At 44.3% G+C, this 24,735-nt stretch overlaps 1 protein-coding gene across 3 annotated transcripts in view; it reads left to right on the top strand.

Annotated features, from left to right (window-relative positions):
* Positions 1-3,432: 3,432 nt before the first annotated feature.
* Eepd1 (endonuclease/exonuclease/phosphatase family domain containing 1) overlaps positions 3,433-24,735 on the top strand; it is a 123,379-nt gene continuing 102,076 nt past the window's right edge. The window contains exons 1-2 of one of the 3 annotated variants that reach the window (XM_046460613.2): positions 3,433-3,778; positions 4,295-5,358. In XM_046460613.2, coding sequence (XP_046316569.1) covers positions 4,481-5,358 — 878 coding nt within the window. In that variant the 5' untranslated portion in view covers positions 3,433-3,778; positions 4,295-4,480. Of the gene's footprint in view, positions 3,779-3,884; positions 3,901-3,922; positions 4,213-4,294; positions 5,359-24,735 lie in introns of those variants that run through there. The other 2 variants (XM_058584452.1, XM_058584450.1) reach the window with 2 other exon arrangements.

Here is a 24,735-nt window from a genome sequence, read left to right on the forward strand (position 1 = left end):
TGGCTTCTCGAAAGTTGGATATTTTGCTGGGTCCTGTCACATTCTGATTTCTTTCTTCCTGAATTTTTCTGCCGTCTTTCATATTGTAGCTGTTCCTTTCTTACTAAACTTAATACACCCAGAGAGTTTGAGCTCCTTTGCCTTATTTCTTGTAAGTAGCACTCATTCAAAGGCCATTACATACCTTATTAGAGGCTCAATGTCCCTGTATGGGAGTGGGAGTGGAGGAGTTATATAGAAAACAGCACAACTCAACAGACTATTAGATATCATTAGTCTTAAAGCCCTTTAGGACCCCTTTATCCAGGCCCCCAACTCAACCTGGTGGAAAAGCTGTCAACGGGTCTTCTTTTTGAACTTCTTCACCCTCTTCAACCTCCTTGCTTCCATCCTGGCTCACCTCTTCACCTCTCCACTGCCCAAACAAATCTTGCCTTTTTTTTAAAAGTTCCAAGTAATTTCCTTTTAAAATTATTTTATTTTTTGAAGATTTTCCCAAGTTTATTGAGATGGAGTTGAAGTTCACTAAACCATACATATTTAATACATATAATTCTATTGGTTTTGACATATGCATGCCCATGAAACCACCAGCTCTCAAAGTACACTTTTACCACCCTCCCACCCTTCAGAGTTTCTTTGTGTTCTTTTTGATCCATTCCTCCCTCCAGCCCATCCCCAGGCAACCAGTGTCTAGACTCTCTATATAGATGTTAGTATGTATTTTTAACATATAGATCATGAATTATGTTCTCTATTTTTACCTGGCTTCTCTCCCTCATTAGAATGATTCTGATATTCTTCAATGTTGTTGTTTGAGTTAATAGTTTACTGGTTTTTATTGCTAAGTAATATTCCATTGTATGATTATATTACAATTTGTTTATTCATTCATTTATGGTGTTAGTCTGTTTTATGTTACTATAATGAAATGTCAAAGAAAAGAGGTTTATTTAGCTCACGGTTTTGAAGGTTTAGGGTATGGTGATAGAACGATCTCATTTTAGGAGAAGTCCTGGCAGATGAAAAACAAAATGGTGAGACAGGGAGAAATCATGTCACAAGATTGTGAGGCAGAGCAAGAAGAGCCAACTTTGTTCTTTTATTGAAAACTCTTTCAGGTTAACCAACTCAGCGTCCTATAGACATTCTAGGGACAATGACCTCCCCCACTCAGTCCCACCTCTTAAACATCCAACACCTCCCAGCATGACTACACTGAGGTCTAAGCTCCCAACACATGAACCCTTCGGGGACAAACTTGGACCTTATCCAAACCATGACATCTTCTGGTGGATTTGAAGTGGTTGATTTTTTACTGTAATAAATAAAGCTCCTATGAATATCCATGCATAAGACTTTGGGTTTCATGCTTTCAGTGTTGTTACCTGTAAGTGTAATTGTGGGTTGTATGATTTGTGTACACTTAACTTTTTAAGAAATTGCTGAAGTGGTTTCCAAAGTGGTTGTATCCACTTACACTCCCACTGGCAATGTGTGACAGTTTCATTTGCTCCACACGCTCTGAGCATTTGATATGGTCTATGCATTTGATATGACCAACATTAGATATATTCATGTTAAAGTTAGTCATCTCAGGTGTGTGTGCGTGTGTGTGTGTGTGTGTATTTGATGCACCTCTGTTTAGTTACCTCTTGGCTTCATTTCTTTTTCTTGTTTATTCTCTCACTCTCTGTTTTTTCTTTTCTCTCTTGATTTTATTTCTAACAAAGGAAAGCATATGCTTAGATTTATGGAGGATAATACCAGATTATTGCTATTGTTCCAGGGAAATTATGAATATGTCCCTTCTTATTTCCAAATGTCCTGGCTTGGATAATAAAATATATGGTTTCTCTTCTTATGGCCCAACAGCCATGTCCCAGGCTGTTCAACACAGGGCTCATCAAGGCATTCTTCAGCTCAGTGACAATTATTCTTTCCTCTAAAAGGAGCTTTTCTGGAACTTTTTTTTTTTTCCAGCTCACATCAGGATTTCAGGGGATAGAGTTACTGTATGTAGCTTCACACTTGTATGGGAGGGTCTTGTGGGAGGTGAAGAGGGGGTATTCTTGCTAACATCCGAAATAGCTTGCTTGAGAATGAAACCAAAAGAAAAGAAGGTGGAGCCAGAGGTGGGGAGTCAGATCTTGCCTGAGGACTTTGAGCTGGATGCAGCCCAGCTTGAGGCTAAATCTATTCCTTAATTTATCTCCAAGAAAGTAGGAAATCCCATCAATCACCCTCCCCTCCCCCCTTTTAAATCTAAGCTAATTTAACCTGGTTTTTGTCATTTGCAATTATTAGGGCCTTAATATCCCCAGCAGGAGAAGGTGCCTCAGCATTTTGCAAAACCTAGGTTGCCGCTCATTTCAATCTGAAATACCTTCTGCCTTCGGTGAGAATTACCGTTTCTTCTGATCTGATCCCTGGAATTCAGAGCAGAAGCAATTGGTCACATTGGTTGGGTAAAATCTATTTCTTCAGAGGACACTAACGGCCTAGGGTCAAAGTATTCAGTGGTATCTCCACATGGTTTGTTTAATCGAATACTCTAGCTCCAGGTATCCATTCTCATGCAGCAGGCTCTTTAATCTTTAACTAGATTATCATTTTGCAACCTGATTCAAAATCAGTTCTGAATTTGGGGATGCAGCTTGCATTTCCTAATAACAGAAACGTATCCTTATTTACTCAGAGTGCTAAATGTACAAAAGAGGAACACTGTTGTGTGCGACCTATGTAAACATACAGAGGAGAGGGCGCGAGACCTCTTTAGGGGCACAGAGAGATGGCTGTGGCATTACTGGATGGAGGACATCTTTCTGAGCAGAACCCAGGTAATACGCTAGTGGAAGAAAAGGAGGCAAGCAGGGTAGAAATTAAGATCCCAGTCAGTATCCTCTCTGAACGTTCTGCAGAACCGAACCAAGCCTGGACCCTAAGGGATGCCTCTCTCAATGGGAGTGTCCCGGCCTTGGTTCTCACGCCCCAAAGGCGGACGAAAAGCGGCCGGGCAGGTCTCGTCTCGGACAATAGAAAACAGCCTTTATCCAGCACAACCAGCCCTTCGTCCCGAGTGGAAAGGGAACCCTGGTACCCCAGCAGCAGAGGATAAGACAGTATTCCAGTGAGCTGCCCGCGCCGCTGCGGCGTAGGCCCCGCCCCCCAGAACATAAGTCCGGCCCCTGCCCCCCGGAGTCCGCCCCCGCGCGCCAGGGCCCCGCCCCTGTGCTCTAGGGTTCGCTCCCCGCCTCCTGGCGCTCAGGGCCGGTCCGGGGGCTCTATGGCTCCGCCTCTCGCACCCCAGGACTCCGCCCCCGCCCTCTCGGGTTCCAGGCCCGCCCCCTCGCGCCCGCGCCCCGCCCCCACGTGCCCTCGGGAGTCCCAGGGAGGAGTTGCCGCGCGGGAGGAGGCGTGGTTATGCCCGCGGAGGCGCGGGCGGCGCAGCCGGGACTTTGGCTTTGACACAGACCGCGAGCGGCTGCTCTAGTGCTGGGGTCTGGACGCGCTCTGCGAATCCCGCGCCCGAGTTGGGTGCAGACTTTTTGCCTGGATAAACGCAACCGCGGCGACGCCGCAAGTCCTGGTGCAGTAGCAAGTCTTGGTACAGCTTCAGCAGCCGGATTTCGCCACCCCTACCGCCGCCTGCGAGCAACCCTGCAGCTCCTGCCTGCTCCGGGAGAGCGACGCTGAGAGTTTCTCCCGCAGAAAGACAGGGACTCGCGGACCAAGGCCCGGCCACTGCCCCGCACCCGCGTGGGCGCCAGGGCTGGAGGTAGGGGCCCGCGCTGTCCTTGGCCGGTCTCAGGCTTCCGAGCCGCAGGTGGAAGAGAGACGAACCCCCCTCCCCCCTGCAGAGCGGCCGAGAGATTGGGATCGGGACCGGAGGCGGGTCTGGTGAGGGTCCATAAACCTCTTCTCGGTGTCCGCACAGGCAAGCACAGAGTTCCTAAGTTGCAGGCGGCGCTGAGTGTCAGGCGCCGAGTCAGTCCATGTGGGGGCGACTAAAGTGAGGAGGCAGCCCTGGCTCTGCTAGAGTTGAAAGGCAGAGAGGTGTGATACCGATGCAGATATCTCTCGAGAAAGATGGCTTATAGCCTTTTGGATCGCGGTATGACAAAAAACCCAGGCGTCTCCCGAGGAAAATCTGAATGGGCCAACCTTACTGTGCGTTTTCAGTTCACCTGCAGCCACTGGCCTGGAAATCTGGTAATGAACTCCAGCACTAGGTAAGGAGTGCTAATAGCAGATTGTCTCACTCAGTCAATTCATGTGTTAATTTCTTTTCTAGGTGGCCAAGTGAAAGATAATTTTGGACACTCTAGCCATGGAAGATTTGGTTTTTGTCTGCAGCAACCTCTTCGGCCCCTAAATTCTGCATTTTGTTCTTTTTGTGCTTATAAGGTCAACGGGGCATCTCCCCTAGCCAGAGTTCTGCAGTGGTGAGGCCTTCCTGGGCTCCCGATATTAGCTGGCCATGGGGAGTACCCTGGGTTGCCACCGCTCCATCCCCAGGGACCCCTCGGACCTGTCCCATAGCCGCAAGTTTAGCGCAGCCTGCAACTTCAGCAACATCCTGGTGAATCAGGAGCGGCTCAACATCAACACTGCTACAGAGGAGGAACTGATGACCCTCCCTGGGGTGACACGTGCTGTGGCTCGAAGCATCGTGGAATACCGAGAATACATTGGTGGCTTCAAGAAAGTGGAGGACCTAGCACTGGTCAGTGGTGTGGGTGCCACAAAACTGGAGCAGGTCAAGTTTGAGATCTGTGTGAGCAGCAAGGGTAGCTCTGCACAGCACTCTCCTAGCTCCTTGCGGAGGGACCTCCTGGCTGAGCAGCAGCCTCACCATCTAGCCACTACTGTGCCCCTCACACCACGTGTCAATATCAACACAGCCACCCCAGCTCAGCTCATGAGTGTGCGAGGCCTCTCCGAGAAGATGGCCCTCAGTATTGTGGACTACCGCCGGGAGCATGGCCCCTTTCGCAGTATTGAGGATCTGGTCAGGATGGATGGTATTAATGCTGCCTTCCTGGACAGGATACGACACCAGGTGTTTGCTGAGAAGTCCAGGCCCCCCTCCACCCACACCAATGGGGGTCTGACCTTCACTGCCAAGCCTCACCCTAGCCCTACCTCACTGAGCCTGCAGAGTGAGGACTTGGACCTGCCACCAGGGGGGCCCACACAGATTATCTCCACTCGCCCCTCAGTAGAGGCCTTTGGAGGCACGAGGGATGGACGGCCTGTGCTGAGGCTGGCCACCTGGAACTTGCAGGGCTGCTCTGTGGAGAAGGCCAACAACCCTGGAGTGCGAGAGGTGGTTTGCATGACACTCCTGGAAAACAGGTGAGGACTGGAACCACCAAGGGGGCCAGGGGGCTGGGTGTGCAGACAGCTCGGACTGGCCTCATCTGTGGATGCAAATGAGTGGACTTTTGGGGAGGGGGCAAAAGTATAAAGTCAGTGTATTTGATGCCCCCACCAATACTGTCACTTGAGGCTGAGCTCTCTTTCTGCTCCAGATTTTTCTGAATACAGCTGTCAAGGTTTATGGCTTATGTCTTGAATGTGATACATCAGAGATGGATTCTTAATTTGTGGTACTTGGAGGTTGTTAGTGGTGCTGCCTTTGAGAAGGTCTGTGACTCACAAAAGGCTTCATAGGGTTTATACTGAATCAGACACTCAACCTTGGAAACTGGTACACAGTTTTACATATGAGAAAGAACTAATTGGATTTTTCTTTTATTAATGGGAGTTAAACTCACATTTGTTCCATCACATGTACCTATTTGTGTGCACAAAATCATACAAAAGACCAGGTACACACTGGCTGTATTTATCAAAAGGCTGTGAATGAATCACTCTTCATTCATTTTCTTATTTAACCCAAAGTTGTTTTTCAGTGTGTTACCTCTGTTGTCCCATTGCCAGAAAAGGCCAAACTGACATGTAAACTGACGTGTGTGTGTGTGTGTGTGTGTGTGAGAGAGAGAGAGAGAGAGAGAGAGAGAGAGAGAGAGAGAATATTGCCCAGATTTCCCTGTTTGAGCTGAAGAACAAACTCCTAGGATAGGCTGTTATCAGAGAGTGTTTACATCATTCACAACACTGTTCTCTGTAGGAGCTTCCGTTAACTCCCAATAAAACAAAATCATATATTGTGGCAGGAGCTCCTGCTGTTAGTAAACAGTATGGTCTATAATATAATCGGTTTGGGGAAGGAAAGAAATATTTGTAATTGTCCCTTCCTGGGTCAGAGATCCTCTGATTTGGTCTTGTGGGCTCTTGCCCTGCCAGTCACCAGAGGTGAATGTTAGTGGCTACTTGATGCCTTCTCTTGCATTGGGTGGTTGGTGAGGCTGGCAGTGTGACAGTTGGTGACATGAAGTGAGCTCTCAGCGGGAAATCACAGTGCATTGTGGCAGATCATCAGGACGAATTAGTGAGGAGAAAAACAGGTCACAGTGTTTCCCTGGCACCATCCCAGTGGGCACACACTCGTTGCTGATGAGAGAGAAACTGTGCACTGGGTCAGAGGACTGGACCAGAGGAGTCCTTGAGTGCTCTTCTTGCACTGCCTTGTCCCGTTTTGCACCCTAACAGAATCCTTTTGCAAAATATCTTGTACACAGGGGAAAACTGGACTCAGCCCTGGGAGATACTTCTCATGAGTGGCTTGATAATAGTTTGCGTCCTCAGACTATGGGCAGATGAATGGGAAAAGGGGAGGGAAGGGGAAGTGAGTGAGACAAACTCACAAAAGGCTTCATAGCCTTAGTGAGACAGCTGCCTAGTTCCTGTGAGTTTTCTTAAGGCTCAGTTTGGGGTGAAGAGATGATATGTCATGAGCTTTGTAATGTTTTGAACAACCAATAAAAAAAAAAAAAAAGAGGGGATGAATCAGAATCTGAAGTTGCCTGGTGGAAATGACAGCCTGAGCAGTTCTTGCTCATTTATTTAGTGTTTTCATTCACGGGGCACCTGGACCAGCACTATCAGCTACTACACATGCAAACTCTACATTTCTGTGTTTAACACCCCCTCCAGGTGTTTCTGATGTATATTAGTTCAAGAACCTCATACTAGGAGTTGGGCACTTGTTGTCCCTCTGGGGTTCTCTTGCCCCTCCCCCTATACTGCCTTTTCTGGCAAGGCCAGTGATTTTTTTGTTTGGAGGTTTCCAGGTACTTGCCCCCCACCCCGCCCTGCTTTGATTGTTTTGATCATCCCTATAGTTTATTCAATCCCATGATGTTCTTTCTGGCCATGGTTTGAAAAGCTTATTCAACGTCTAGGACTTAACCAATGTGAAGGGTAGGAAATGGGAGGGTAAAACCTGGCATAGTGGTGTACGCCTGTAGTCCCAGCTACTTTGCAGTGTGGAGATGGGGCCTCTGGGAGATGCAGTGCTTGCTGGGGGTTCAATGTGGGGGCACTAACACCTCTTGTCCAAGGTGGAGTTGATGGGGTTTGTTTTGTTTCTCTCCTTTAAATTTCCTAAAGAGATGAGGACTTGTTGAAGACATCTAACTGCTGGTGTTCAAGCAAGAGTGCAGGAAAAGCTTACCCAAACCCAGCACACCTGTGAGCAGTGGGAAGGGTGGCCTGCACCTCCATTACTTCACACACATGGCCACGTGTGTTGTCCTGTCCAATGCATTCTGTGTTCTGGGCACTCCTAGCACATTGTGAGTGTCTGGTAAACATAAACAGGCTTAGGGCCTGATCTTCCCCAGAGCTGGGATGGACACATTTGCCTGTGTGACTGTCTTGAGGCACTTAAAAACTGTCACAGAATGGATCTCATATACTCAGTGTTCATCCTGATTCACAGAAGTCACTTACAATCCAGTTGTTCCCTTTATTAGTATGAGGAAACATATTTAGCATGAGCAAGAGTGAAGACAGGTAATTTTCTGGGTGTTTCTTATTTTTATACGTGTTCACATACGACAGAAGAGGTCCCTGCCTTCTAGATATGACTTTGTATTGTCTAACAGCTTTCACATTAATTTGATTTCCTGTAACTCCAGGAAGTAATACTTGCTCTTTATTAATGCTTCTCCATCTCTGGGTGAGGAAGTCAAAACCCAAGAAGTTGAATGGCTTGTCTCTGAGACACAGCCCACTAGTGACTCAGCTGGGACAAGGACCCAGGTTCTTTGTATCTTTATCCTGCCTTGTTTGGTTATCTCCCTCTCTGTTGAATAAAGGGCATTTGCCAAATTGTGTGCCAATCACAGTTTCTTAAATTGTGTCCATTAAAGCAGCCCTTGGGCAATTTTGGAAAGGAATAACTGACTTCTAAGTTTGCTTTCTGCAAGTTTGCATTAGTAGGTGCATTTTCTTAATGCTAAAGGGTCCCTGTATGGGATGGGAGTTGGAGTTCTTTCTTTTTTTTTAATGTTTATTTTTTAGTTTTAGGTGGACATAATACCTTTATTTATTTTATTTCTATGTGGTGCTGAGGATTGAACCCAGTGCCTCACGCATGCCAGGTGAGCCACATCCCCAGCCCTGAAGTTCTTTCTTGACCTCGAATGCTGGTGTTTTGGTGGATGGGCAAGTATGAGCTCCAAGAAACTGTTTTACCCGTGAAACCTGAGGTAGGACAGCACAGAGCTAGATAATTATAGTCACCAGGAACCTTGAGGGACACCATTACTAGTGTCACAGAACTGACAGGTTTCATCAGATTTCTTTTGCCAAACCTCAGTCTTAGGCAATGTTCTTCCTTGTTCAGCAAGACTGATAGAAGAATGCTTCTGCTAAATATCCTTGCAAAATGTGGTGATAGCCTATGTACAGAATGACGATCATTTCGTTTGTATTTATTTTTTGCTGAATAATCATGCTATTTTGGAAAAAACCCTTTGGTTACTGAAGGTATAAACCCTGGAGGAGCTGACAGATAATCTCCAAAAAGAATGAGGAGATTTAACATACAAGTTGCTTATTTTCCCCACAGCCTGCATCAGAAGGAAACTCCAATGTCAGAGTTGTTAGCCTTATAATGGTTTAAATCTGATTTCTTGCTGCGTCTGCACTATTAAAGTGCAAGGTGGATTAGTGCCTGGCAACATGCACTGATTGTGAAAAAAGAGATTTCACTTTATCAGAGTTGATTGTGGGATCAATCTTGACGCAACCCATCTTGTTATTTGGTTCATTCATTGAAAAATATGTATCAAATGCCTGCTATGCACATGTGTAAGCTAGATTCAGGGATCAGCTTGGCCCAGTTACTTAATACAATTAAATAAATGTGGACCAGTCTGCATGGCTCAGCATCAAAACAGTCTGGTAAACCCAGACTTTGGAGGGCAAGTCACAGAGCATGATTGACATCTGGTTGTATTTTTCCCAAATGAATAACAGACTCATCCTGGGGATTGAAGGGTGTGTGGATGCAGCCAGATTAGAACATCTGGGGATAAAATGCCCAGCCATCCTCTTAAAGTAGAAATTATGAAATCCCTTTTGACAGCTCTGGAAACTGAGGCTCTGAGAGATTAAATAGTATCTGTGTCCTTCAGAAATGTAGATGTTGGAGTCAGTATTTGAAGCCAGGGCATGTTGATGTCAAAGCCAAGACTGGGTGTGTTTTTCCCATACTTTATGTCCTCCCATGTCCTGCCTCTGACCCTTGCCTGCCCATAGTCCACCCACTGTTTCCTCCCTGTCTTGGGTCTTAGGCTGGACAGGTATCAGGGTTTTTGGGGAAGGAGGCTTCACCTAACCCCTGGGACTGTCTCAGGCCCCTGGTGGCCTCTGCTCCTTTCCTGTTTTTGTTCCTCCAAGGATGGGGCTTGTGGCCAGGCACAGAGCAAATCCAGAGGGCGTCAAGGCTCCTCCACCCGGCCCTCTGCTGTGAGTCTGCAACCTTGGGCCCGACTCCAAGGTGGAGTTCCGGTTTTGTGAGCCAAGGAGTTCTGGGTCATTTCCAAAGAAAAAGGTGGTCAGCAACAAGAGAGCTGTGAATTCATAAGAGAGTGTTAGGGGAAGTTCCCATGTGGGCACCATTTGTAGTTTATTTTACTAAAGGGAAAGGAGTTACTTTTATGTTTTGAGAAAGTCAGGCCCATTTTGGGTCTGATTTCAAGGCTCTGTGGGGTTTGATAGTGTTGATTCTCCCAGGAGATAGCTATTCCTGCCTGCCTCCATTCATTCAGAAGAGGTTTTGGAGCTTTTCTGGGTACCAGGTTCTGTGTCAGGCTCTGGTCATAAAGTGGAGAAGTGAATCTTGCTAAGGGGTGTGGAAGTGCAGACATAAGGCTCTGCTCCAAGGTTGGGTGACAAACAGGTTACAACAGATCAGTCTCTCCAGGTCAGTGCTAATGCTAAGGGTGATGGAGGCGAGTTGAAGAGAAGTATTTGGATAGATGGGGTTAAGGAAGGCCTCAGCTGCTTGTTAGTGCATGAGGAGCTAGGCATGGAAAAGTTGGGGAAAAGAGTGGCCCATAGAGGAACCAGCAAGTGCAACAGCCTGAGGGTAGATGGCCAGAGTTCAAGAGTACAGGTGAGGCTTGGGAGGGGGGGTTGCAGAGGGAGGCGCGGCCAGATCAGGTGGGCCCTCTAAGGCTTTTATTTTAACCTCAGAAAGAGGCCACAGAGGTTGGAACCAGAGACCAGTGAAATTACGTCTTGCCAGGTTGCTCTAGGTGCTGGGGCCTGCATGGTGAGCCCTGGGAGTTAAGTGAAGAGGCAGTTGGAGGATTCCAGAGTAGTGACTGGGGAGAAGTGGATGGAGACAAGGGACTCTTGTAGAGGTAAAAACTGGAAACACTTGTTTGTATTTGGGATAATGTGAGGGTTAAGTGGGGAGCTTGCTGGAAATGCTCTGAGATTCCTAGAAGGCAGGCTCAGAGGCGTTTAAGAAATCCTGAGACTGACTCGCATTCTTCTGCATTGTGGCAACATGACACAGCTTGCTGCCCTCACCCTTCCCCCTGTGACTGCTGTTCTCCACCTTGGAGTCAGGTGTGGGGTCTCAGGTCCATAACAAGAGTAAGAGGCCCTGGTCTGTGTGCTGAGCAGATAGTGCATCTGACAAGGCCACATATGCTTTTTAGCATCAATAGCATATAGATGAGGGCATACTTGGGGATTTTATGTAACTATTTTTTTTTTTTTTTTGTACTGGAAATTGGATGCAGGGGTGTTTTACTGCTGAGCTACATCTCCAGGCTTTTTCTTTGTTTTAATTTTTTTTGTTAAATTTTGAGACGGGATCTTGCTAAGTTACCCAGGCTGGCCTTGAACTTGCCATCCTCTTGTTTTATGTAATTTAAAAAAATTTTTTTTAGTTGTAAATGAACACAATGCCTTTATTTGTTTATTTTTATGTGGTGCTGAGGATCAAACCCAGTGCCTCACACATGTGAGGCAAGTGCTCTACAGCTGAGCCACAATCCTAGCCCCTTATGTAATTATATTTATTAGAAGGTATTTACATCAATTCAGTTGCTTATTGATTGAACATCTGCTTTGTGCTCTCTACCAGATGAGGTCAGAGGCACAGGGAGACCCCACTCCACCTTGTGGTCAGGGAGCTCACAGTTTCAGAAGGGGACCCACACTCCACAGGTACTTAACATGGTGATGCATGGGATGAGGGAGGAAGTGAATCTTGCTAAGGAGTCTGGAAGTGCAGACATCAGGTACTAGTTTGCTTGGCTCTGCAGGTATATAGATGCCTCAGCCTCAGGGGGAGGATGAGGAGAGAGAACCAAGTCAGGTGGTTGGGAGGGAGGTCAGGGTCTGAGAGACAGGATTGAATGCTGAAAGTCCACACTCGCTCTCCACCACACACACATTCAGCTGAGGAGCAGAAGATAGTAGATTATAATTTATAGTACTCACACAAGGGCACAGAAGGCTCCGGAATCAGGATATGAATACCTCACCTGTGAAGCAAAGTGGTTTATCTCAGAATTCCCTAACAGTCTCTGCCAGTAGCAAATACAGTGATGCATTTCATGAAAATTTGATTTGCTCATCATAGACATCCTGTGTGTTGTAATGGATAGCAAGGTGAAATTCCACATCCGTGACACCTCACATCAAAACATCCAGGAGATGCCACAAAAATGCCTTGCTCTCTGACAGCCTGTTGGTCCTCATCAAGTACTTGGAATTCTTTGCAGCTCACTGGCCCTATTCCACACCACTGTGCATAGGCCTGTTTCTGGACCAGGATTGTTAGTGTGGTGGTTTGATTGACAGCTGACAAACAGTTGCCAAACATGTGGACTCTAGTGGCTAGGAACCCCGTGGAGGTGTCCTCAGAGTAAACATGTCATTATAAAAAGAAATATGGAATCCTTCTTCCAAGCTCCTTGGTAAAGAAACCCTGGATTTGTTTTACTGGCTACAGTTCTCCAACTAATGTTAATTTGTTGCTTGTTTCCAACCAGACCTTGTTTCCTGAGGATTCTATTTTGGTTCAGCCATTACCAGAGTAAGCTGTTAAGCTGGGCCTTCAATTGTTTTATCTAGAAGCTGCTATGAGCTCCTATAATGGAGTGCTTTGCTGAAGGAACCTTGTTCCTGTGGCCACATTTGGCTATTCTAGGGACCTACAATCTTGTTTGCTCACCACCAAACTGGAGGGTCAAATTGGTACTTTGTCTTTCTCAGTTTCTGCTAAATAAAAAATGTGTCTTTTAAAGCAGTGGCTGGTTGGGGGAGGGTCTCAGGTGAATTGTTGTTTAAAATATTGATCTAATATCCCATTCAAAGAAAAATTCTTTGGAATGTATTCTCCATTAATCAAATTCAGTCTTGTATTTAAAAAAAATTTTAAATTTATTTATTTTTTAGCGATCCCTGAATGAGGGAAAAATAAAAATATGCATGGCCTCAAAGTACCAGTGATTGGCTTTTGGTCTTGGATTTTTGGCTTTAGGTCTCTGGTGTTAGGTTGTGGGCCTGGGGCTGGTTCCTTCCTTTCCTTCCTTTAGATCATCCTATCATTTGACTGGTCAGTTTGTTTTATTTTGTTCTACAGAGTGATCCCCAGTCATTTAAAATTGGAGGTCTCATTTTATTTTATTTTTTTTTTTATTTTATTTATTTATTTTTTTTTTTTAATTTTTTATTGTGGGTTGTTCAAAACATTACAAATTTCTTGACATATCATATTCCACACTTTGATTCTAGCGGGTTATGAACTCCCACCTTCACCCCATACACAGATTGCAGATTCACATCAGTTACACATCCATTGATTTACAAATTGCCATACTAGTGTCTGTTGTGCTCCGCTGCCTTTCCCATCATCCACCCTCCCCCCTCCCCACCTCTCCCCTCCCCTCCCCTCCTCTCTCTCTACCCCCTCCACTGTATAACCCTGAGGGTCTCCTTCCATTACCGTGCAATTTCCCTTCTCTCTCCCTTTCCCTCCCACCTCTCATCCCTGTTAAATGTTAATCTTCTTCTCCTGTTCTTCGTCCCTACTCTGTTCTTAGTTACTTTCCTTATATCAAAGAAGACATTTGGCATTTGTTTTTTAGGGATTGGCTAGCTTCACTTAGCATAATCTGCTCTAATGCCATCCATTTCCCTGTAAATTCTATGATTTTGTCATTTTTTAATGCAGAGTAATACTCCATTGTGTATAAATGCCACATTTTTTTTATCCATTCGTCTATTGAAGGGCATCTAGGTTGGTTCCACAGTCTTGCTATTGTGAACTGTGCTGCTATGAACATCGATGTAGCAGTGTCCCTGTAGCATGCTCTTTTTAGGTCTTTAGGGAATAGACCAAGAAGGGGAATAGCTGGGTCAAATGGTGGCTCCATTCCCAGCTTTCCAAGAAATCTCCATACTGCTTTCCAAATTGGCTGCACCAATCTGCAGTCCCACCAGCAATGTACAAGTGTACCCTTTTCCCCACATCCTCGCCAGCACTTGTTGTTGTTTGACTTCCTAATGGCTGCCAATCTTACTGGAGTGAGATGGTATCTTAGGGTGGTTTTGATTTGCATTTCTCTGACAGCTAGAGATGTTGAGCATTTTTTCATGTACTTGTTGATTGACTGTATGTCCTCCTCTGTGAAGTGTCTGTTCAGGTCCTTGGCCCATTTGTTGATTGGGTTGTTTGTTCTCTTATTGTCTAATTTTTTGAGTTCTTTGTATACTCTGGATATTAGGGCTCTATCTGAAGTGTGAGGAGTAAAGATTTGTTCCCAGGATGTAGGCTCCCTATTTACCTCTCTTATTGTTTCTTTTGCTGAGAAAAAACTTCTTAGTTTGAGTAAGTCCCCTTTGTTGATTGTAGTTATTAACTTTTGTGCTATGGGTGTCCTATTGAGGAATTTGGAGCCCGACCCCACCGACTGTAGATCGTAGCCAACTTTTTCTTCTATCAGACGGCGCGTCTCTGATTTGATATCAAGTTCCTTGATCCATTTTGAATTCACTTTTGTGCATGGCGAGAGAAAGGGATTCAGTTTCATTTTGTTGCATATGGATTTCCAGTTTTCCCAGCACCATTTGTTGAAGATGCTATCCTTCCTCCATTGCATGCTTTTAGCCCCTTTATCAAATATAAGATAGTTGTAGTTTTGTGGATTGGTTTCTGTGTCCTCTATTCTGTACCATTGGTCCACACGCCTGTTTTGGTACCAGTACCATGCTGTTTTTGTTACTATTGCTCTGTAGTATAGTTTGAAGTCTGGTATCGCTATACCGCCTGATTCACACTTCTTGCTTAGCATTGTTTTTGCTATTCTGGGTCTTTTATTTTTCCATATGAATTTCATGATTGCTTTCTCTATTTCTACAAGAAATGCCATTGGGATTTTGATTGGCATTGCATTAAACCTATAGAGAACTTTTGGTAATATCGCCATTTTGATGATGTTAGTTCTGCCTATCCATGAACAGGGTATATTTTTCCATCTTCTAAGATCTTCTTCTATTTCTCTCTTTAGGGTTCTGTAGTTTTCATTGTATAAGTCTTTCACCTCTTTTTAGGTTGATTCCCAAGTATTTTATTTTTTTTGAAGATATTTTGAATGGAGTGGTTGTCCTCATTTCCATTTCAGAGGATTTGTCGCTGATATACAGGAATGCCTTTGATTTATGCGTGTTGATTTTAAATCCTGCCACTTTGCTGAATTCATTTATTAGCTCTAATAGTTTCTTTGTAGAGCCTTTTGGGTCTGCTAGATATAGAATCATATCATCTGCAAATAGTGATAATTTAATTTCTTCTTTTCCTATTTTTATGCCTTTAATTTCTTTCGTCTGTCTAATTGCTCTGGCCAGTGTTTCGAGAACTATGTTGAAGAGAAGTGGAGAGAGAGGGCATCCCTGTCTTGTTCCAGATTTTAGAGGGAATGCCTTCAGTTTTTCTCCATTCAGAATAATGCTAGCCTGAGGCTTAGCATAGATTGCTTTTACAATATTGAGGTATGTTCCTGTTATCCCTAGTTTTTCTAGAGTTTTGAACATAAAGGGATGCTGTACTTTGTCAAATGCTTTTTCCGCATCTATCGAGATGATCATATGGTTCTTATTTTTAAGTCTATTGATGTGGTGAATAACATTTATTGATTTCCGTATATTGAACCAGCCTTGCATCCCAGGGATGAATCCTACTTGATCATGGTGTACAATTTTTTTGATATGTTTTTGTATCCGATTCGCCAGAATTTTATTGAGGATTTTTGCATCTAGGTTCATTAGAGATATTGGTCTGTAGTTTTCTTTCTTTGAAGTGTCTTTGTCTGGTTTAGGTATCAGGGTGATGTTGGCCTCATAGAATGAATTTGGAAGTTCTCCCTCCTTTTCTATTTCCTGAAGTAGCTTGAAAAGTATTGGTATTAGTTCTTCTTTAAAGGTTTTGTAAAATTCTGCTGTATACCCATCGGGACCTGGGCTTTTCTTAGTTGGTAGTCTTTTGATGGTTTCTTCTATCTCCTCAATTGATATTGGTCTGTTTAGGTTTTCTATATCCTCCTGACTCAATCTGGGCAGATCATATGACTTAAGAAATTTATCTATGCCTTCACTATCTTCTAATTTATTGGAGTATAAGGATTCAAAATAGTTTTTGATTATCTTCTGTATTTCTGAAGTGTCTGTTGTGATATTGCCTTTTTCATCCCGTATGCTAGTAATTTGAGTTCTCTCTCTTCTTCTCTTCACTAGCATCGCTAAGGGTCTGTCGATTTTGTTTATTTTTTCAAAGAACCAACTTTTAGTTTTGTCAATTTTTTCAATTGTTTCTTTTGTTTCGATTTCATTAATTTCAGCTCTGATTTTAATTATTTCTTGCCTTCTACTTCTTTTGCTGTTGTTTTGCTCTTCTTTTTCAAGGATTTTGAGATGAAGTATGAGATCATTTATTTGTTGGTTTTTTCTTTTTTTAAGGAATGAACTCCAAGCAATGAATTTTCCTCTTAGAACTGCTTTCAATGTGTCCCATAGATTCCGATATGTTGTGTCTGTGTTTTCATTTATCTCTAAGAATTTTTTAATTTCCTCCTTGATGTCTTCTATAACCCATTGATCATTCAGTAACCTATTGTTCATTCTCCAATTGATGTATGCTTTTTCCTTCCTTCTTTTATCGTTGATTTTCAGTTTCATTCCATTATGATCAGATAAGATGCATGGTAATATCTCTACTCCTTTATATTGTCTAAGAGTTGCCCTGTGACATAATATATGATCTATTTTTGAGAAGGATCCATGTGCTGCTGAGAAAAAAGTGTAACTGCTTGATGTTGGGTGGTATACTCTATATATGTCAATTAGGTCTAGGTTATTAATAGTGTTATTGAGTTCTATAGTTTCCTTATTCAACTTTTGTTTGGAAGATCTGTCCAGTGGCGAGAGAGGTGTGTTGAAGTCTCCCATGATTATGGTGTGGTGGTCTATTAGACTCTTGAACTTGAGAAGAGTTTGTTTGACGAACATAGCTGCACCATTGTTTGGGGCATAAATATTTATGATTGTTATGTCTTGTTGGTGTATGGTTCCCTTAAGCAGTATGTAGTGTCCCTCTTTATCTCTTTTGATTAACTTTGGCTTGAAATCTATTTTATTTGATATGAGTATGGACACGCCTGCTTGTTTCCGAAGTCCATATGAGTGATATGATTTTTCCCAACCTTTCACCTTCAGCCTATGTATGTCTTTTCCTATCAAATGCGTCTCCTGTAGGCAGCATATTGTTGGGTCTTGTTTTGTGATCCATTCTACTAGTCTGTGTCTCTTAATTGGTGAGTTTAAGCCATTAACATTTAGGGTTATTATTGAGATATGGGTTGTTCTTCCAGCCATATTTGTTTATTTCTGTTACTAAACATTGTTTGTTTTCCTCTTTGATTGTTCCCCCCCCCCCTTTACTGTCCTACCTCCCACTGTTGGTTTTCATCGTTATTTTCCATTTCCTCTTCCTGTAATACTTTGGCTGGGATGTTTTGAAGAGATGGTTTTCTAGCTGCGAATTCTTTAAACTTTTGTTTATCGTGGAAGGTTTTAATTTCATTCTCCATCCTGAAGCTTAATTTCGCTGGATACACAATTCTTGGTTGGAACCCATTATCTTTCAGTGTTTGAAATATGTTATTCCAGGATCTTCTAGCTTTCAGAGTCTGTGTTGAAAGATCAGCTGTTATCCTGATTGGCTTGCCCCTAAATGTAATCTGCTTCCTTTCTCTTGTAGCTTTTAAAATTCTCTCCTTATTCTGTATGTTGGGCATCTTCATTATAATGTGTCTAGGTGTGGATCTCTTATGATTTTGCACATTCGGCGTCCTGTAGGCTTCTAGGATTTGGGATTCTGTCTCATTCTTCAAGTCTGGGAAGTTTTCTTGTATTATTTCATTGAATAGACAGCTCATTCCTTTGGTTTGGAGCTCTGTACCTTCCTGTATCCCAATGACTCTTAAGTTTGGTCTCTTAATGTTATCCCATATTTCTTGGATGTTCTGCTCATGGTTTCTTAACAGTCTTGCTGAGCTGTCTATGTTCTTTTCCAGTTGAAATACTTTGTCTTCATTGTCTGATGTTCTATCTTCTAAGTGTTCTACTCTGTTGGTAGTATTCTCCATTGAGTTTTTAAGTTGGTTTATTGCTTCCTGCATTTCTAGGATTTCTGATTGCTTGTTTTTTATAACCTCTATCTCCCTGTATAGTTGATCTTTTGCTTCCTGGATTTGTTTGCGTAATTCGTTGTCGAAGTGATCTTTCATTGTCTGATTTTGCTGTTTAATGTCTTCCTTGATACTCCAGATCATCTGAAGCATGTATATCCTGAATTCTTTATCTGACATTCCATCTGCTGCAGCTGTTACCTCTTCTAAAGTTGCGTTGACCTGCATTGCTTGTGGTCCTTTCTTTCCTTGTCTTTTCATACTGCTTGCGTATCTTTCCTGCAGGTGCGGGCGGCGGCTCTGCTCTCTCCTTATTCCAATTGGGGTGTCGTGGCTACCACGCCGGCAGGTCACTGGGCCTGTTCTGGGAGCTGGTGGCGGCTCTGTTCTGCCCCTACTCCAATTGGGGTGACGTGACTGTCGTACCAGCAGGCCACTGGGCCTGTCCTGCTGGTCGGTCGCAGATCTGCCCACCTTTCGGGCACGAGTGGAGGCTCTGCTTTGCCCCTACTCCAATTGGGGTGTCGTGACTACCCCGCCTGCAGGATGCTGGGTCTGTTCCTGGCAAGGGAGGCGACTCTGCTCTGTCACTACTCCAATTAGGGTGGTGTTTGTACCCCGCCGGCAGGCTCCTGGGCCTGATCCGCCGGTCTGTTGTAGGTCTGCCTACCTTGAAGGCGCGGGCGGCGGATCTGCCCTGCCCCTCCTACCACGCCTGCAGACCCCTGGGCCTGATCTGCAGGTTGATCACTGGTCTGCTCACCCTGCGGGCACGGGTGGCGGTTCCGCTCCACCCCCACTCCAATTGGGGTCACGTGACCACCACACCGGCAGGGCTTGATCCGGGCGTGGGATAAGGATCTGCTCTGCCCCTACTCGAGTTGGGGTGACGTGTGTACCACACTGGCAGGCCACTGGGCCTGACCCGCCAGGCTGTCACAGGTCTGTTTACCTTGCAAGCGCGAAGGGCGGCTCTGCCCTGCCCCTCCTACCACGCCCATGTACTACTGGGTCGTGGGTCTGCCCACCTGGCGGGTGTGGGTGGCGGCTCCGCTCCGCCCCCTCTCCAATTGGGGTCACGCGGTCACCACGCTGGCGAGCCGCTGGGCCTGCTCCGGGGGCTGGCGGCGGCCCGGCTCCTTCCCTCTGGCTCGAGGACAAATTGAGGAGACTCGGGTGACTGAGCCTCACCCCCCTTACCAGGAGACCAACTGCTTATGTCACCGCTGGTATTGATGAAGATCTCTCCTCCACCGCTTTCTGCTGACATCAGATCTCTGCCATGTTGGTATCCTATGCGAATGGCAGCATTTCGTTCCCCTTGCCAGGCAACCCAAGCAGTGGGTGAGTCCTGACCTGTCCTCAGCAGGACCCGGACCGAGACACAGTTTCCGCGGGCTCCTAGCCCCGGTCGGAGGTCTCATTTTAAATAGCAGAATACTTCATGTCCCCCTCTCCTGGAGGGTGGTTGGGCTTATAGTGTCCATTTGGTTGTACTAGTTGGTACTAAGAACAAAACACTAATAGTTAACACAGGTCGTTGCTGTGACTGAGATCCAGGGCTAAGCAGCTTGAGCTGTGGCAGTGTCATTGTTCTTGCTTTACACAGAAGGGACAGCCCACAGAAGCTGGGGAACTTTACACAGGTGGAGCCTGGACTGCAGTTCAAGCTGTTAGTCTCCAGAGCTTGATGATGAAAAGCTTCTCTGAGTCCAACAGAGTTCTTTCTTCTGCATGTTTGCATTTTACTTCTCACCCAACCAGCTCACTGGACTAGACATGTCTTAACCAACTTTAGAGATGAGTTCCCAAGGATATTAATATATATAACAATATCCTCAGGTATGGGTGCGCTAGTGTGTGTTTCTTCAAAGTGGAGCAAAGATATTTGCAAAGCAAACTGAGTGCAGGATACTGAATTTTTTATGGCTTTTCAGTCTTACAGTTTTCTTGACCACACCTATTTTGATAGCAATTTCTCATACAACTTGCTTTTATAGATGTTTTCCAAGCGTCATCTTCATCTTCTTAGGAAAAGCTTCTCTTCTTAGGTTTCCAGCTCATCAATTGCTTCACATTTTAGTAAAATGTATAGCTGAATTCATAATCTGGGGACAGACGCAGTTGACTTGCGGTAACTGATTATAATGTCAAGAATTCATTAGCACATTATCTCAATTTTTCCTAAAAACACCTCTATCAAGTTTTACAAGTAAAAAATACAAAGTAGCAATGAGCTTTTATTTTGACTCAACACCTCTACTAGTCAGCATTTTCTTTAGTGATGTGGGTGGACTGCTTACAGAACCCATGAATAACTGTGAACTGGGAGGGATTTAAAGAGGAGGCTGATAAGAAACATTTTTGAGTTTTCAACTCCACGCTTTCCAAAAAATATTCTGAATTGAATTTTAAAGTTTGTTGATTTTTTTTTTTTTTTGGTACCTGGGATTGAATTCAGGGACACTCAACCACTGAGCCACATCCCCAGCCCTATTTTGTATTTTATTTAGAGACAGGGTCTCACTGAGTTGCTCAGCACCTCACCATTGCTGAGGCTGGCTTTGGACTCGCCCATTCTCCTGCCTCAACCTCCTGAGCCACTGGGATTATAGGTGTGTGCCACTGTGCCTGGCTAAAGTTCTCCATCCATGTGAGACTGCACAGGAGACTGTACGTAGTATTACAGAACACTCGTGTTGAACTCAGCTGCAAGACAGATGATTTAGAACCTGGTATTATGTTATTGTCAAGGCTTCCCATATTTATGATAAAAATGAGAGTAGTGGACTTTTGACATGGAAAAAAGTTGTTTTTGCCTTTCAAACTTTGGGGTAAATGTAATTGAACAGAATCTGTGATTATATGATGTGGTTTGAAATGTTCCATTTGCAACCACTTGTCGATGAAAATCTGGAATTTCTTGTCATTGGTCAACCAGAGCAAGACACAGAAATAAACTGGATGGTAAGAGACAAGACCTCAAAATCGTCCGTAATCCCTCACTTCAAATACAGTGTTTGTGGTCATCAAAACAGCTGTGGTATTTTGATTGATGGATTCTGCTGATAAAGGTTATATACTTAAATGTATACCTTTCTTCCATATCACATGAGTTTCTTCCAACCGTGAGCCTTTTTCCATTAAAAGGGAAAATGACCACTATTTCTATCAAGTATTTTTGAATTCTGGGAAGGAAGAGGTATTGTCCCTGTAGATAAGATGCATGTTAGTTTGCTGGGACTCCCATCAAAAGTATCACAGACTGGGTGAATTAAAATACAGGAATTTATTGTCTCACAGTTCTGGAGGCTGGATCGAAGGTGAAGGTATCAGCAGGAGTGGTGTTTTTCTGAGGGCCTTTCCCTGCCATCAGAAAAACTGCCATCTCCCTGTGTCTTCACACCTACATCCAAACTTCCTCTTCTTATAAGAACACCAGTCAAATTAGATTAGGGCCACCCTGACAGCCTCATTTTATTTTAATTACCTCTTTAAAGATCCCTTTTCCAAAAACAGGTGCATTATGAGGTATTGGGGGTTAGAACTTAAACATATGAATTTTGGAGGGACACAATTTAGCTATAGGAAAATGATTTAGTGAACACTGTGTAGGGCGTTCCTTCTTGGCTGTTTGTGAGGAACATTGCTCCTCTGAGATTTTCCTGGAGAGATGATTTTAAGGTGTTCATGTCCCATTTTTTGTTCGTTTGTTTGTTTGGTACTAGGAATCAAACCCAGGGGCGCTTAACCCCAGCCCTTTTTGTTTTATATTTTGAGACAAGAGTTTTACTAAGTTGCTTAGGACCTTGCTAAGCAAGGCTGGCCGTGAATTTGCAATCCTCCTGCCTTAGCCTCCCAAGTTGGTGGGCTTAAAGAGGTGAGCCAGTGCACCCAGCTTCGTGTCCCGGTTTGAAGACTAAAGAAAGCTGCCTTTAAGTTACTGGAGTGACACTGATCTGAAGAACAGCTCTCTTGTGGAAACACAGCAGGTAAGGCCAGGCTCTTACTTAGCAGCTGGCTTCAGGTTCCCCCGGCACTTCTCTCCTTCAAACTTGCCAGTCCTGGGTTTGACTCCTGAAACTATAGCAGGGACGCCAGGCCTTGGCACCGCCCCTTCCCTCAGGCACAGCCTCCCTTTGCCAAGGCTTTCTTTGGCTACAGGTAATGTTGACATAGGAGTCTGCCAAACGCTGGGCACCAGTTTCAGGTAGGGATTTAGTGCCCGTCCACTGTGCATAACGTAGTGCCCTTCAGAATTGCTGGGGAGAGGTGAGACTCAGATGGCAGTCAGGATGCTGGCTCGACTCTTGCTTTCCTTGACTTCTGCTGTGAAGCACCAGCTAGGGCCTCCCTTGTCCTGTCGATTTCTTTCCCTTCTGTCACGGTCACTGTTGTCATTGCCCATCAGTGCTGTCTGCCCTCCTAGAAAGAAGGTTTCATGAGGGCAGGGTCCTGTCTGCACAGGAATCTTGGGAATTTGTGGGGAGGATATAGGACTGCTCACGTTTACTGTACTTTGCCTCAAGCGCTGTTGCTAAGCCTTTTCTATTATTTAAGTAACTTCCTCCTCACTCTGCCCCTGCGAGGTGGGTGAAATAGCTCTACTTGACACACAAGGAAACTTAAAAGAATTGAAGTAAACTCACAGGGGCTCACCTGGTTGGTGAGTGTGGAGCAGAATTACCCCAAGCCCGAACACTTTTAGATACAGAGGTAGTGAATCCATGAACCTGGAATGGGAGAGGAGTCAAAGAAAGGGAACCAATTCTAAAACTAGAAAGCAAGAAGGGGCACGGTGAACTGGGGGAAAGGACCCTGTCTCTTGGAGGTCCTGCGCCCTGCTGTGGTGCTTACCCCGGCATTTGATGAAATCATTTGGTTCTGTCATCTAGTGAAGTCTGGCTGAGCCATGCAACAACTGGATATTTCAATATTGAAATATGGTTTCCATGCCCTACAGATCACCCCCTTCACAGTGTAAAATGGGGTGTTTTTAGTGTATTCAACTATTAGCACTGATTCTAGAACATTTTTATCAGTGCAAAAGAAACTCTGTACCTATTGGTAGTCACTTTTTACCCCCAGCTCTGGGCAACCATGAGTCTCTCTCTCTCTCTCTCTCTCTCTCTCTCTCTCTCTCTCTCTCTCTGGACTTGACTATTCTGGATATTTCATATAAGTGGAATTATGCAATACATGGCTGTTAGGAATAATGCTGCCATGAACATTCATTTACCTCTTTTTATAGGGACATGTATTTACATTTTCCTTGAATATATACCTAGGAGGGGTCATATGAGAATTCTGCATTCAGCATCTTGAAGGACTGCTAGACTGTTTTCCAGAGCAGCTGTACCATTTTACATTCCCATTGGCAGTATATGAAGGCTCCTATTTCTCCACAGCCTTGCCAACACTTGTTATTATCTATCTTTTTGATTATAGCCATTTATTGCATGTGAAGTGGTATATCATTTGGAATTTGAATTTCATTTCTCTAATAACTGGTAATTTTTGCATCTTGTTGTGTTTTTATTGGCTGTTATTTCTCTTTGTTGGAGAAATTTTTACACAGATCTGAGTGGACTGTTTTCAAACCTGTTTCCAAGTTGAAGAAAAGAGACATGATCCTTGTGCTGACTCGATCCCTCTTGCCCTGTAGTCATGGAATCATTATACCAGGACATTACCTCCATAGGTAATAGGAAAAATTGCCCACCATCCTACAGAAAGAAACCCTTATTTGGGAAGGAGCCTGGAAAATTCCATGTGAGGTGCTCTATGATTCTGACTGAAGCATGATGTGAATAAGGCTTTAAGCAGGGTCCATGAGAAATGCTCTGGGTCTTCTGATGTTCACACTCAAGTTATGTGTTTTGGATGGAAGTTGATCACTTTTTATCTGAAGCCAAAATGTAATCGATAGCAGGCCAAGATTCGCAATGAGAAGTGAACTTTGGAAATTGTATCACAGTCTTTGCAAATCACAGGCCCCTGGGTCAGGAAAGAACTCAAAGAAGCACCTGTTACAGGACACTGCCAAGGCCATCACAGACAGATGAAATCACACGTGCAATGTTGATTTCCCTATTCTTTTGAGCCCCAGCTGTGGAGAGTGAGTCATTGCACTCTTCATTTCAAGGCACCCTGTCATTGGCCAGTGCAATATTTTTTAAATGTCTTTTCTTCTTCACCCACCTCCCATAGATTCCCATTGGAAAGTGTTAGGTATATGACCCTGGACATGTCATTGGAAAACATGGTGTTTCTAATCTACAAAAATGTTGTGTTCTTAACATTTCCAACAAGTTTTGGCTTTTGACAGTGGCTTGCTCAGAAGAACTAAGTTCATGCTGGGCATCTACCACATTGACCCACCCAGCCCTCTGAATAGAGATCCAGTCTAGTTATAGTAGTTCTTGTTACCACAGTACTCTTCTCCCCTTCCTGTGTGTCTTTTATGTCTTAGTCTGTATTCTGCTGCTATAGCAGAATCCCTGAGATTAGTAGTTTATAATAAACAGAATAGGTTTGCATCATGGTTCTGGAGCTGGGAAGCCCAAGCAAATGGCACCAGCATCTGGCAAAGGCCTTTGTGCTGCATCAT

Source organism: Marmota monax, unplaced genomic scaffold, assembly GCF_021218885.2.
Source record: "Marmota monax isolate L192 unplaced genomic scaffold, Marmota_monax_Labrador192_F-V1.1 WCK01_AAM20220418_F8-fsc00107, whole genome shotgun sequence".
Classification (NCBI taxonomy): domain Eukaryota; kingdom Metazoa; phylum Chordata; class Mammalia; order Rodentia; family Sciuridae; genus Marmota; species Marmota monax.